We start from the raw sequence: 14150 nt of genomic DNA, 5'->3' as shown, positions 1-14150 counted from the left end.
CCCTCACCCACCCTCAACCCCTCACCCTCAACCCCTCACTCACCCTCACCCTCAACCCCTCACCCTCAACCCCGCACCCTCAACCTTGCACCCTCAACCCTGTACCCTCAACCCCTCACCCTCAACCCCTCACCCTCAACCCCTCACCCTCAACCCCTCACCCTCACTCACCCTCACCCCCTCACCCTCAACCCCTCACTCACCCTCACCCCCTCACCCACCCTCAACCCCTCACCCTCACACTCACTCACCCTCACACTCACCCTCAACCCCTCACCCTCACTCACCCTCAACCCCTCACCCTCACTCACCCTCAACCCCTCACCCTCAACCACTCACCCACCCTCAACCCCTCACCCTCACACTCACCCTCAACCTCACCCACCCTCAACCCCTCACCCTCACCCACCCTCACCCCCTCACTCACTCACCCTCACTCACCCTCAACCCCTCACCCTCACTCACCCTCAACCCCTCACCCTCACTCTCACTCACCCTCACTCACCCTCACCCTCACTCACCCTCAACCCCTCACCCTCACTCACCCTCAACCCCTCACCCTCACTCACCCTCACCCTCATTCACCCTCACCCACCCTCACCCTCACTCACCCTCAACCCCTCAATCACCCTCACCCTCACTCACCCTCACTCACCCTCACCCTCAACCCCTCACCCTCACTCACTCACCCTCACTCACTCACCCTCACTCACTCACCCTCACTCACCCTCACTCACCCTCAACCCCTCACCCTCACTCACCCTCAACCCCTCACCCTCACTCACCCTCACCCTCAACCCCTCACCCTCACTCACCCTCAACCCCTCACCCTCACTCACCCTCAACCCCTCCCCCTCACTCACCCTCAACCACTCACCCTCAACCCCTCCCCCTCACTCACCCTCAACCCCTCACCCTCACTCACAACACATATTGTGTTACAATAGGTGTCACATTTGCGAAAGATAAAACTATTGGCATTGTAAATAACAAAGCTATTAATTTCGCTATTTTCAAAACAAGCACATAATTAAAAAATGTGTCCTTTACAATACCAATAGCTCAAACTTTCCTAATGCGAGACCTATTGCATTGCTGTGCTTCTCTCCCCTGCTGCACTCTCCTGCTCTCTAGAGATGTGGCCTAACGACCAGAGCTGCCATCTAAGTCACGTAAATACACAACATGTTGCATTCCAAATGCTATAGGTGTCACATTCGCAAAAGTTATAACTATTGGCATTGTAAATGACAAAGCCATCAATTTAGCAATTTTAAAAACCAACAAATAAATAAAATGTCATTTACAAGACCAATAACTCCAACTTTTCTAATGCGAGACCTATTGCATTTCCAATGCTTGTTAATATATTGTGCTCCATACCCTTGAATCTCCCTTCATGATATCTTTTTTGAATTGAACTTAATATAAACAGATTAATTTTGTACAGTTTTTTTAGGGCACTAGCCCTTCATTGCTGTTGCTGCTATGCTGGTCTAATTTTTAGCAATCCTTTTATTTGGGTTCTATGCGGTGTGAAAAATAAGTGATAATTTTTTCCTCTGTGACCAACAACTAAATTTGATATTTAGATAAATCATATTGTCAAACATAATGCACACAACACTATGTTTGATAATTGATTACACGATGTACTGTATTAAGACTGTATTAGTATGTTCTTTATTTCTATGCTAACAAGAGGTGGAGGTAGGAATTGGTTGTGCACAGTATTTAAACCACATGTCTCTCTGGGTATGTCATGTGATCAAGTCCGGGGTTCCCGGACGAAACCGCGTCATGTTGCTTCCCATCTCGGAATAAAGGCACTTTATTTGCACAATCCATTGCTGTGGTCTGTACCTGTTTGTGCTTGTGTTCGCATTTTGGGCCCATCTGCTAAAGGACTGTGGAGTTCTATACATATATATATATATATAAATAAACGCTCGCTTTCCACAATTCACCGGGGCACTCTTCATCGGGTGCGGTCAGCGGTCGTGGAATTCCGCCAATATAAAGCTCAGTCACTGCTTTGTTTTAGCACAATGAACCGCACTCAAAGGGGAGGGAAACGTTTCAGTAAACTTCTTTATTCCGTTATGAACAGACGCGTTTCAGCGTCAAGCCTTCTTCGCTGTTCATGACACTCGGAAGTTACAACCTTAATAAAGTATTCAGCTATCAATTCATCAACATTAAGAAAGGACAAATCGACCTCAGTCGAACGTGGGCGCCATTTTAACATGTCTTACTAGTTCATTGATGCCCGATATCAAGCTTTAACGTGACAGTTATACACAAAAGCAAGCCCACTGTTCAACCCGGGTCTCTGTTGATTATGCCGTGTATCGGACTTGTTCCCTGCAAACTTTACTAATAGGGAACAACAAGACACGCCTGCACCCTGTATCCTTAATACAGTTCATCTATTGGTATGTTATATACATGAAAACCAATCAGGTGCGGGGTGATAAAGCTCATTACGCCGTGTATCGGCAACTGTCCCTTCCAAAAAAGGCTGATGCTCACAAAGTCAGTCTACAATCAAATAAATCAACATTCTTTCACAGTATTGCAGATTTAACACCCATAATCATACTTATTGATATTTATCCTTATGTAATTTACAAAGCCCATCCTGTAGTCCAAAAATGTCGCAGGGTCGTTACTAAAGTTCAGTCAGGTCACAATCAAAATTACAAAATCCATGCTTCAAGTCCTGCAGGTTATAAATCGTAAAAAACCATAGATACATGTTGATAAATTGTATGTACACACAATATCTGTTGTACAGTCTATTTACAGTGCAAATCCAATATGTATAATATGTGCATTTACTAGGAATTGGTTCGAGGATCCTCTCAATTATATACACATTCATATACCAATATCCATCTTCGGTATGTAGATGTACACTTGATGTGTCACAAGGAGGTATATACATGTATGTACAAATAAACCACTAACCAAATTGCTGGTCTATAGTTCCAGCATTCTACTTGCCCAAATGCACTGCCAGTTCTTCCCCGCTGTTGAGACCTCTAGGAGATTTTGACATGAGGTCTATAATGTACCTAGACTCTAGGCGGCGTAACCTTCGCAGCCTGTCACCCCCTCTGATACTGTTGGGGACGAAGTCTAGGCCAAAATATTGCAGTTTGCTCCTATCTCGCTGATGAAATTCTGCAAAATGTCTCGCGACAGGATAGGCTGGATCGGCCTTATCTATTGCCCTTAGATGTTCCAAGATCCTGATTTTTAGCTGATGTATAGTGCTGCCTATATGTCGCAGACCGCATGGGCAGACTAAGCAGTAAACGGCGTAGGGGGTACTACATGTCATAAATTTGTCAATCGTTTTCACTCTCCCTGTATCTAGTAGGCTGTAAGACAGAACAAGTTTACTCCCTGCACAGGCCTTACATTTACTACAGGGAAAGAAGCCCCTCATCTCTCCGAGAGTACCTGTTCTAGGTGCAATTTTCTAGGGGTGACTCCTATTAAGCATATCTCTTAAAGATCTTGCCTTCCTAAATGTAACCAGGGGATACGCTGGTAGATCATCCCTGATAATCGCATCCGCCTGTAGGATATGCCAGTTTTTACGCAGCATCTTTCTAAGATGGTAAGCTTCTGAGGAGTAGGGGGTAATCATCTGAAATTTCCCATCTACTTTGCTGGATTTACCTCGCTGCTTATCAAGCCGAAGTTCTGTCCTAGGTATTTGTCTTACCCTACTGAGAGTTTTCTCAAGAGAACCAGGATTGTAACCCCTCATCCTGAACCTGCTGATACACACTGAGGCAGCCGCCTCAAAGTCTTGGTATCTAGAGCTATTCCTACGGAGTCTCAATAGCTCCCCATATGGAATGCTCTGAACCAATTTAGGGGGATGGTTACTGCTGGCACTCAAGGTCGAATTCCCAGCTGTAGGCTTGCGGAAGAGTGCAGTCTGTAATCTTCCATCATCAATAAACACTCTAAGGTCCAAATAGTCAACAGTTTCTGGACTAATGGTACCTGAGAAGTGTAAGCCACACTCATTATCGTTCAGAACTTCGACATACCGACGAGCCGTATCCACCGTCCCCTGCCACACGATGAAGAGATCATCGATATATTGATGCCACTGAACCACTCTGCCAATTTCTTACCCCTGGCACTTCCTGGGCACCAGCTCCTCCCACCAGCCAACGAACAGGTTTGCATAGCTTGGGGCAAAGCAGGTGCCCATCGCTGTGCCAGAGGTCTACCTAAAGAATTGCTCCTCAAACAGAAAGATATTATTGGACAGACAAAATTCCACAAACTCCAATATCATTTCATTATGATGTGCAAATCTTAGCTGACGCTTTTCTAGGTAATGCCTGACAGCAATTAACCCATGCTCATGTTTGATATTGGTATACAAGCTGGTAATATCTAAGACCATAAGTAAATAACTTGAGTCCCATGCAATATCAGTGAAAGTAAGCTAGTCTCATGCCTGATCACATAGCTATTCTGTTGAATTTAAAATGTTTAAACAAAATAGTAAACCAAGAGCACAGTATGGTTTTTAAAGACTTTTCTCAAGGGAGGCTTTGCTTGCCAAATTTTGAGGTCAACATCCGACTAATGTAAAATCTTGTAAATGTCACAGTATACCTGGATTGATTTATTGCTTGTACTTGTGGCTTCTAATGTGGAACTCCAGAAGGCAGAGTAACATTGGCGTTGTCACAAATTCTTCTTTCTCCAATATCGTCCTCTTTTTATATCTTCCTCTCTCTCTTTCATCTGCTTATTTTAGCGTCCACACTTTCTTTGACATCCATACTTTTTTTGACACCCAAGGGAATTCTGCATAACCCCTGCACTCAATAGGCTCTTCTCGCTAATTCTTAATGTGACATCATTCATCACTTCTAACGTTCTTTACCTAGCTATCTCCCAGGCCCTTTTTGGGTCCCTCTTAGGTTTTCTAATTACACTTTCCAGGACCTGTGGAGAATCTGCTCCTATTGTATCAAACGCATTTGGACTGTGGGGCCACTTTTAAGGCTTCCAGCTCTTCCTAACACCTACTTGACTTCTGGGAGCAGACCTCTGTAAAGCAACCTTGGCAGAACGTTATTTCGAGTGGTACTACAACTTGAATTCAGCTCACTCCAATGTGGGAGTCCCTTTTCCCACAGTGTAAAGGTTAGAAGAGAGGAGTTGTCATCGTTAAGGGTCAGTGTTCATTTATGAACTTAAAACAGAGATTTGGAGGACCAATTAGGTTACGGGATGATGTTGACCCTTGACGAATGAGTGAGTATAGGTTCCGCTCACCTCTAAATACCCTATGAGACATTGAACGCCTAATGGTTAGAGTGTATAAATTGGCCAATGAACCCTATTAGATTGTAACTTTGGCATGCATGAATGTATATGGTGTCCAACATATTGTAGTTACTAAGGAAGGGGAAATACCCCGAGAAGAAATAGGGGATCTGATATTTTGGTCCTGAGTAAAGCCACACGACCCACTGGGCTGTAAGAGGGGGCTGAAACAAGAAGACCGCCTTTTGATGCTAAGGATCATTCATTTTTCCTACGAACATCACCCATGTTTTTCAATCTTGCCCGGGCACTCTGCACAATACTTAATTGGGAGCACAAGAACATTTTAATCAGATTTCTTTAGGGCCCACCATGAACAACCACAGATAAGCACCTTTGATTTCCAGGTTGAGTTTATCTGTCACAGTAGGTGCCTGGGTGAGCTCGATGATGAAGCATGCCACTAGAGACTTCTAGTGGGTAGAGTCCTTTTTCCAATTAAAAAGACTCTGTTGCCTCTTTCTTGAAAAAGCCAACTGTAGTGGTTTTAGAATATGGCAATTATAGACTTGTTTCAGATGTAGCACGGTCAGATAAGCATGTTCATTTCCCACCTTGGGCTGAAGCAGATTTTGGACCCATAAGGAGGACCGCATCACTGAAAGTGTTCATTCTGGATGATATTAGAATGGTGTCAATGCTGCCTCAATCTCTTGCTTGTCGTAACCACAACCTACCATTAAATCCTTCCAAAACTTTCAAATGTGTGCCTTCTCAATTTCTTGAATGTTCTGCTCTGTCTTGCACGGCTGCAAAGGCTGTCCATGTTGTAGTAAGAAGCTAATACCATCGTGGCTTCCACAATGGTCTTGCTTCATCCAATACATTTACTGCATGTTCCACATTAAGGCAAAAACAAATCCTCGATCAGCATTGCGTGATGCAAGTTTGGCAGGTGCTAAAAGGCCACACATCGTTTATTATGATCAAAAAATGTCTATAACATAACATTTACTAAGTTCAAACAGAAGGCACAAAGCAAGGATTTTGGTAAATATTTCTGACCACTTGCATATGATAATAAATACTCAAGTAACAGACACCTCGTTCTTGTGTGTAAACATGTATGAGATTGACACTGAAAATCATGAGCAAGCTATTGCATTGAAAAGTTGTAATATCTGATGAATACAACTATCCGGGAGCTGGGTTTAGGGCAAGCAAAAAACCCTGCGCCACTGACTTCATATGCTTTTTCTCTAAAACGATCCTTAGTTGGGAAAAATAAAAAATGGAAAAATGATGGAGAGAAAGTATAAAACAGACTACATAATTATTCTGTTAAAAGATTTACCAGCTCTGATGTGAGCTGCAAAAACTCCTCTTTAGGTAGCAGATACTTTTGGATAATGGTTACTGCAGATGCCTCTGTGATGTTGTTGAAATCCTCCCAGTTTTTAATGGGCAAATGACCCGCCAACTCGCACAGTGCAACGTTAAAAGCAGTTTCTTCTTTGGCCCCAAAGCCTGACTGCCGTGGCCAGATGAAGATCCGGGTTCCATCTTCAGATACCGGATAAACTGGATTTCCAGGTTGACACCCCCGGGTGAGAAAGAGATTGTGTGCAATGTTTTGTGCCACCAGATAGTTTGTGACCTTATGGATATTGTGTGCCAGCTCCTCCAAGTCCTTTCCATCTGTGTAAAAGAGGAATCCTGGAGCAGGGAAATCAGAGAGTATGTGAAAGCTCTTTCCAGGACACAATGGTTCTGTACAAGCAGTCTCGATGAAGAGTTTGTGGTTCAAATAAAACCCGTGTAAGTGCAAGTGGTTAACAGAGGCAAATCCTCCAAGGCTATTAAATCCAACCCGGAAGCCTCGATGGGCACTGAGGAAAATGGATTCTATCCCAAACTCGATGAGATCTGCTGTTAAAATCTGGGGCAGACAAAGGGTTGGTTCAGGGATGAACAAAACATGTCCGAACTCCAAGGGGCTCACATTGATTACTGCCAGGATGCGAAGTGTCTTGTCTTTGTTCATAGCCACACAGTTCTTTTCGGTGATATTGGAGCTGCTCTGTATAGAAGTGACGCTTTTTGTTGGATATCTTATTTCCAATTCAGATTCCTGGATTTGAAATTCTGCATTTAAACCTTGTTTCTTGTGGACAAACTGTTTTCTTATCTGGAACAAAATTTCTTCTGGTTTGATTTTATTAAAGTTAAATTGTTGTGGGTCAAAGCTCTGTTGGACACTTTGAATGTCCTGAGGTTTCCTCCTCTCCAGTCCTCTCTCGATGTTGAGCTGGGCAACAAACTGGAACACACCAGGGAGGATCCGGGTCTTTAAGTTGCCCAAGTTATAGCGGAACAAACCAAGCTTCATCTTCTCTACCCACCTGGATTGTAGGGCGATGTCAAACCTAGACAAATGTTTTTTCTCATCTTCACTGCACTTCCATCCTTCCCAAAGAGGTCCTGTAAGAATTAAGTCTTCATCACAATAGAAAAATTCTTCCATTTTAAATTTGTTCAGAATTTACTCCCATTTACATTTCGGATTAAAAACAAATATACTGAATCAGGAGGCGGCAGCTCTGAAGGACTCCCTGGTTCTTTTTATTGTTAATGACACTGTAGAAAATAACTTGAATCTTGGCTTGTACCTTCACCCAGCGTCGGCACTGCTGACCTAGAATACAGCAAACACAGACAATTACATTATTTAGAATGCTCATCCTGCAAGGTTTGCAAGTTGATTTTATAAAACTATCAGAAGTCAATCGTGCATTATTCAAGGTAATTCTAGAGCGAGTGCTCACACACATGTCAATGATCTCACACCATGGAATGATAAAAGGGATTATAAGGTGAAAAGGGTGTTTTATTTCCAAGACTAGAATATTTAAACATGTTAATAACATACACGTTAAGATGAAACTATAGTAAAGGTGAGCTAAGCGTTACTTGCATTCACATACGATTTTAACCCATGTTCAGCTTATTAATATAGAGTTTAATATCAGCTTCAAGTCAATTTCCAAGCTCTCACAATTTTGGATGTTATGGGAAGTGACTCGCCCTAGATTACATTGTGATTAAGGGGAGCTTTATAAGTTGGGTCACCTCGTTCTACATTTAACAATTTACCTCCTAGAATACCACGCACTATAAGATGAAGTGTCACACATATATGTCGAGGTGGGCTACTACCTGCCGATACTCTGTCAGATGGTGGCTTGGGGTAACTATCAAGCATGTACCTGGAACATCAGCTGATATGATTGGTCTATAATGATTATTCCACTGCTTGTATGATATATTTCGTGCACCCTTCACTTTTCACACTCTCAGATTACCTTTGAAAGATCCCACCCAACCTGTGGAACTCAAAGAAAATGCTACTTTGAATTTTTCTTGCTTTAACTATTTGAACAACTCTTGGCCATGCACATGAGGCTCGCACCTCAATCGCATCAGGTGCCTTTTGGGTCTCCAACCATGGTGGCGGGACTATAATAAGCCAGAGTTTCCTCTCCATAATGGTTTTATATTTTATTTTAGCCCTGATGAAGTCTGCTGTTACCCCTACAGCATATAGACGAAACACGTGTTGGCAAGTGAAAAGTCCAAGTATAAGGGCTGAACAGAATATTGGAATAAAGAACTGTTGATACCGCGACACCTACATTTGTGTGTGCACGGAGAATATTATTATTCAGTTTTGATGTTTATGTTGTCCAAAAGAAGCACTTTTATTGAGAAAGTACAAACCGTACGACACCTACTGGCATACAGGGTCACTGACGTGGTACTTTGACCAGACTCCAGCTTGATCAGCACAGCACAGCACACAGCTCAATTCACAAAGGCCCTCTCCTGGCATACTGGGGTCACCAATTCGGTCCTGCACAAGGGCAATGGCCCGATCAGTGCAGCAGTGATTTCCTCACACTTAGAATAAGGAGTTCACTTAACAGGGCACCCCACTGGACCGCGCGCTGTCCTACACTCGTCTCTTCCCCACAAGGCACACTGATCTTAGCAAACAGGCAGGTGCTGGTGCTCCAGGGTTGATGGTCTTTGATTCCCTGGGTGATGTCCCCTCACCCAGCAGGGAATCCTGGTCACTGGCAGAAGTCTTGCATAGATTCCCCTCCTAACACACCTAGTCTAGTTGCTTGGCTGATGACAATTTCTAAAGTCTCAAACTTCTCATCTTATAGTTCATTTCTAGACACCAAATGTGATACAGGGTCTGAGTCTTTGAAGTTTTACTTTGGAGTTTTGCTTCTTTGAAGTGCAGTCTGTCACAACAGGAGTGTCTCCAAAGCTGATAGTCCCACACCACATGATATGTGCATCCAAAGGATGGCCCAGCGCCCCCAGTTCTACTCTTTATAATTTTCTATTCAGCCCCATCTCCTTCCTGAGATATGCCCAAGCCCATTCCTTCTTACCTCTCACTGAATCAAAGATCACCCTTTGAAAGGATGCAGGGGAAGCCTGGCTCTCCCCTACCCCAGCCCACAGGAATGCAGCAATACACAGTTACGTCTAGGGGGGAGGAGGGGAGGATCTCTCTACCTCCGCCCCATGTTTTCCCATGCAGGCATGGGTCTTCCAAAATGAAACCCATGGCCCTCTGTGCATTGTACCATCCACAGACACACATACACCCAGTGCATGTATACAGCATATGGGCACTGCACACTCTTATCCTACATGTACCTTATAAATCATAGGCACACATACATCCACTGCCTGCATTTAACATGCATGCACTGCACAGCACTGCATCCTTCATATACTGTACAATTCATAGGCACTCATACATCTGACATATGCATTTAACATGCACACATTGCACCCTTTATGTATTAAATCACTCACAGGTACATATACAACCCGCACCTGCATTTATCCTGCACATACTGCACAGCACTACATCCTTCAGGTACTGTACCAGTCATGGGCACAGATACTATCAGCACTTGCATTCACCATGCATGCATTGCTCTCTACTGCATTATCCTTGTATTGTACCTTTCCCAGGCAGACATACACCCAGCACAGATACACCACTCCTGGAAGCACAGCACTTCACACCAAACTGATGTAAGGAAAGGGTGAGCTAAGCACACAGTAGTGGAACTTTAAAAAGGTGAGTGGGCATGGCAGGCTTACTCCAGTGACACAGGTTAAAAGGTCCTGTTCACTACAACTGATCACCATACGGTATGCGACCACCACAGCACTTGTGCTGCGCAGCACCTTGTGAAGGCAGTAGCCTTCCATCAAATTGAGGGCTGCGCTTTTGGTGCTCCACCCGATCCAACAAAACAGCAATACGTGAGATAGGCAGTGCTTAATTTGAACCAGTGGTCTCCGGCTCTCAGTAACGGCACTTAATTGTCAACACCGGTGCTTGTGACAGTCTGCAACAAGGTGGGGCTGTAATGCTAATTTAGAGATGACCACAAAAACTGTTCAATATTAATTCAATATACATTGAAAATTGCCATTACCTGCCGCCCAAGCCATTCTTATCGCGCGGGAGAACTGATATACTCGGATTTGTCAAACTTACAGAATGAGTGTGATGGTTAGTAGTAGTTTTTTTTACCATTACTGGCAGCATGACAGGGGCAAAGTGTGGTTCAAGCTGCAGCGGCCTCCCTATGAGAATCCCAGCACTTATTTGTTTACAAATTAAGCACTGGCCAGATAGGCCTATGTCACAGCGCACAAGTATGATCTGTGTTTGCCTATGACAACAGAAAATTCAGCATTAGGGATTCTGACATCAGTACAGTAGAGCACTCATGGTGAAGATGCATGTCCATTAATATGCGGAGGACTTTTCTGTCCCAACAGGAAACTAACGATAAAGTACTAAAATCATTCAAAGAAAAACAAGCAGATTGAGGCACTGTCTAGAAGTTGCTGGAGCTGGTCTCCCTTAGGAAAAACACCCCTTAGAGAAAAAGAATGTGAAAGAATGTGAAAGCCTGGGTGACTTTCTTTGAACGGTCTTCCCAAACTTTAGCATCGGTTTACCATTTCAAGATGCCCACTGCATTGAAAGCAGCCCTTCTGTGATCCTGGAACAGTAAACCAATGATAAAGTATATGATGGTATTCCAGAACCACTAAAAGTTGTCTGCCTGTTGAAGCAGTGAGTATGCAGGTTGCAGAGCACTGAAAGTGACAACGTGGCATGTGAGTAGCTGGATAGCACTGTGCACCTAGCCCTTGTGCAAAAAAAAAAAAAATCAACCAAAAAAATCTAAGAATGCTATCATTTTCTAGTTTTACGTGAATCACTTAATTGCCCTGTGGCTGGGTCTGGTTATACAAATACCTAAATCAAATAACATACAGTTCACCTATATAGGTATCAGTAGGGTACTGATAAAGTCCACAAATGACCCCTGTTCCCCCACAAGAATAATAGACAGAGCTTTAGAGGGGGTCTTGCCCTTTATAGTATAAACAGGGGAGGTCCCAGTACGTAAAGCATCAATAAGTATTAACAGACAACAAAATATTCAAACAAAACTCACAGAAAAAGAAATCAGAATGCAATTTAAACGTGCAGTGTTATTTAAATCACACTGACATTGATCATTGGTTATTTAAGCAAAGTACATATAAAACATAAAATGCATATATAGCACACATTATGGTGCCCAGGGGGGAATTTAGGGAGGGTAGTGTATTCAGGTGAGGTAGTGGGATGGAAAAAAGTGCAAATCACATGTAGTACAAGCACATATTACTCATGTGCTGAAGAACACAAATCAACATTCATATTAAGGGTTAGAGTACAAAGATTCTGTACTAATATGCCATGACACATATGATAACTCAGTAATTCAAGTACTGTAGGCAAGATTGGCATTTGGCAGTTGTAGACGTTTCGACCCCCTTCAATACGTAGGCCACCTCAGGAGCCTTACAATGGGGACTTCCTCAGGACAATGTGTGGGTGAAGTGAGGTAATAGGACACCATCAATAGAAGTAAGAAGGTTCTCACACATCACTAGTGGGAACAGGCATGGCGCCCGAGGCTCATGGCAAAGGTAGGGTGAGACGAGCACTCAAAGGAAATTGGTACGCACTCCTATCCATACAACTCAAACGGAAAGGTGGGTTGGAGAATAAATCCAAAACATCTATATACTTCACAGAACCGAATCAATCGGGCAACCTTGCAACGGTGATCTCCGGGAGCTGTACTGTTTATAGGCAGCTCTGGTGTGCCACTCCTCTTAAGATATGACAGAGGAAGATGGTATGGGTAAAACTGTTGATGGATCAAGAATCTAAAGAAGGAATACAAACTACTCGTGGCCTCAAAACATTATGTGTTTTAGCCCCCCTAATATTCTACCTGTACACAGCCATTTTAGCAGATTTGCTAAAAGCCTAAATGAATTTTCTACTGAAAATCAGCTCTCTGCACATATCTACAATACAATATGGACATGACACCGTCATCCTAGATGTGACTCCAATTGAACTACAACGATCCCTGGAAGCACTACATACATACCTTCAAAAGAACGACCTTCTATTGAACATAAATAAAACAAAAAGCATCATATTTGGGAACAAATTAGAGGAATGACACGTGGAAAATGGTATCACAATCCATACGCCAAGCGCTTAGTAATATCGAGGACTGCAGCAACATAGCAGAACTAAACCTACTAAAACTAAAACCCATCTATATGCACTAAAAGTAAAAGCTGGCCATCTACAATTTGAACCAAGATGCTTCCACCACAAACTAGGCAGCCCCTCAGAAGCACCTTTGCTCACAGTTTTGTCTGCTAAATTCATCCCAGCAATGACCTACTGTCTTTCCTTTCAAAACAAACTTGAGTGAGAGCAAAGCCCTCAGACATATTTTCTGCCTTCCTTCACTGGCTCTGATGAAAACGCACCCCTAATTTCTCCCTCTCAGGACCCCCCTCCCAGCCACACTAAATACAGCAGCAAGGATGGTCACCGGAACAAAAAGCCAAAATCTGAAATGGCTCCACCTCTTCAAAACGGCCTGCCTCACTCACACGGTCTTCCACATCGGGCAACTAGCTTACCCGGAGTACAAACTCTCCATGGCAGGCCAGACCAGAAACACAGACACTCTGCTCCTCGTACCACCAATAAACACAAACAAAAAAACCCTCAGGTGCTCCTCAGGCAATGCACCCAAAATGCACCAAAAATCTGGAACTCCCTCCCAATGCATATCATCACCTACCATTCCAATATGGGCTTCAAAAGGCAGCTTAAATGTCTTCTCCTCAACTGACACTTCAACCCTTCAGTCCCCAATACCTAATACCTCCTTTAAAATGATTTCTTTATATCTCTCACCACAAACTACTGCAACCCAACACTCAATGAATATGTATATTGTAATATATGCTCTATGTATATTGTAATCTACGGCCATCTTGCCTGTCTAAAGCACTCAGGTACCCCAGGGTCTTGCCAGAGCTATATAAAACCCTTAAAATAAAAAAAAAGTGCATTCCGTCCAGCTGTTTTAGCTTCACATGGAAGAGACACCTGCTCCAGCTCGGGCTTTGACAACTGTATCCTCCTCAATCATTTGCTACAGTACGTTTCACAAAGGTTTTCTTCTTATGGAGAAGTATGGCATTTTCCTTGCCAAATAAACCACTTTTATTGAACTTGATGGAAGGTTGGTATTCAACATAAGGACTGTCCATGTCTTTGCATACACTAAGTGTGAGCCTCAGTCGAAGAGTCAGGTCTTGTGCTGCTTCCTGAAGTCCTTCAGAGAAATGGTGGTGCGAAG

The 14150-nt window shown here is 43.4% G+C and overlaps 1 protein-coding gene across 1 annotated transcript in view; it reads right to left on the bottom strand.

The window, feature by feature from the left end:
* Positions 1–2074: 2074 nt before the first annotated feature.
* The window catches only part of GDPGP1 (GDP-D-glucose phosphorylase 1), a 33377-nt gene continuing 21301 nt past the window's right edge, over positions 2075–14150 (bottom strand). Inside the window, exon 2 of the mRNA XM_078683249.1 lies at positions 2075–8005. Within this exon, the coding sequence (XP_078539375.1) occupies positions 6644–7834 (1191 nt within the window). The 5' untranslated portion in view covers positions 7835–8005 and the 3' untranslated portion in view covers positions 2075–6643. The remainder of the gene's footprint in view (positions 8006–14150) is intronic.

Source organism: Lissotriton helveticus, chromosome 3_1 (assembly GCF_964261635.1).
Source record: "Lissotriton helveticus chromosome 3_1, aLisHel1.1, whole genome shotgun sequence".
NCBI classification, from domain to species: domain Eukaryota; kingdom Metazoa; phylum Chordata; class Amphibia; order Caudata; family Salamandridae; genus Lissotriton; species Lissotriton helveticus.
This window is presented reverse-complemented; position numbering and strand designations above follow the sequence as displayed.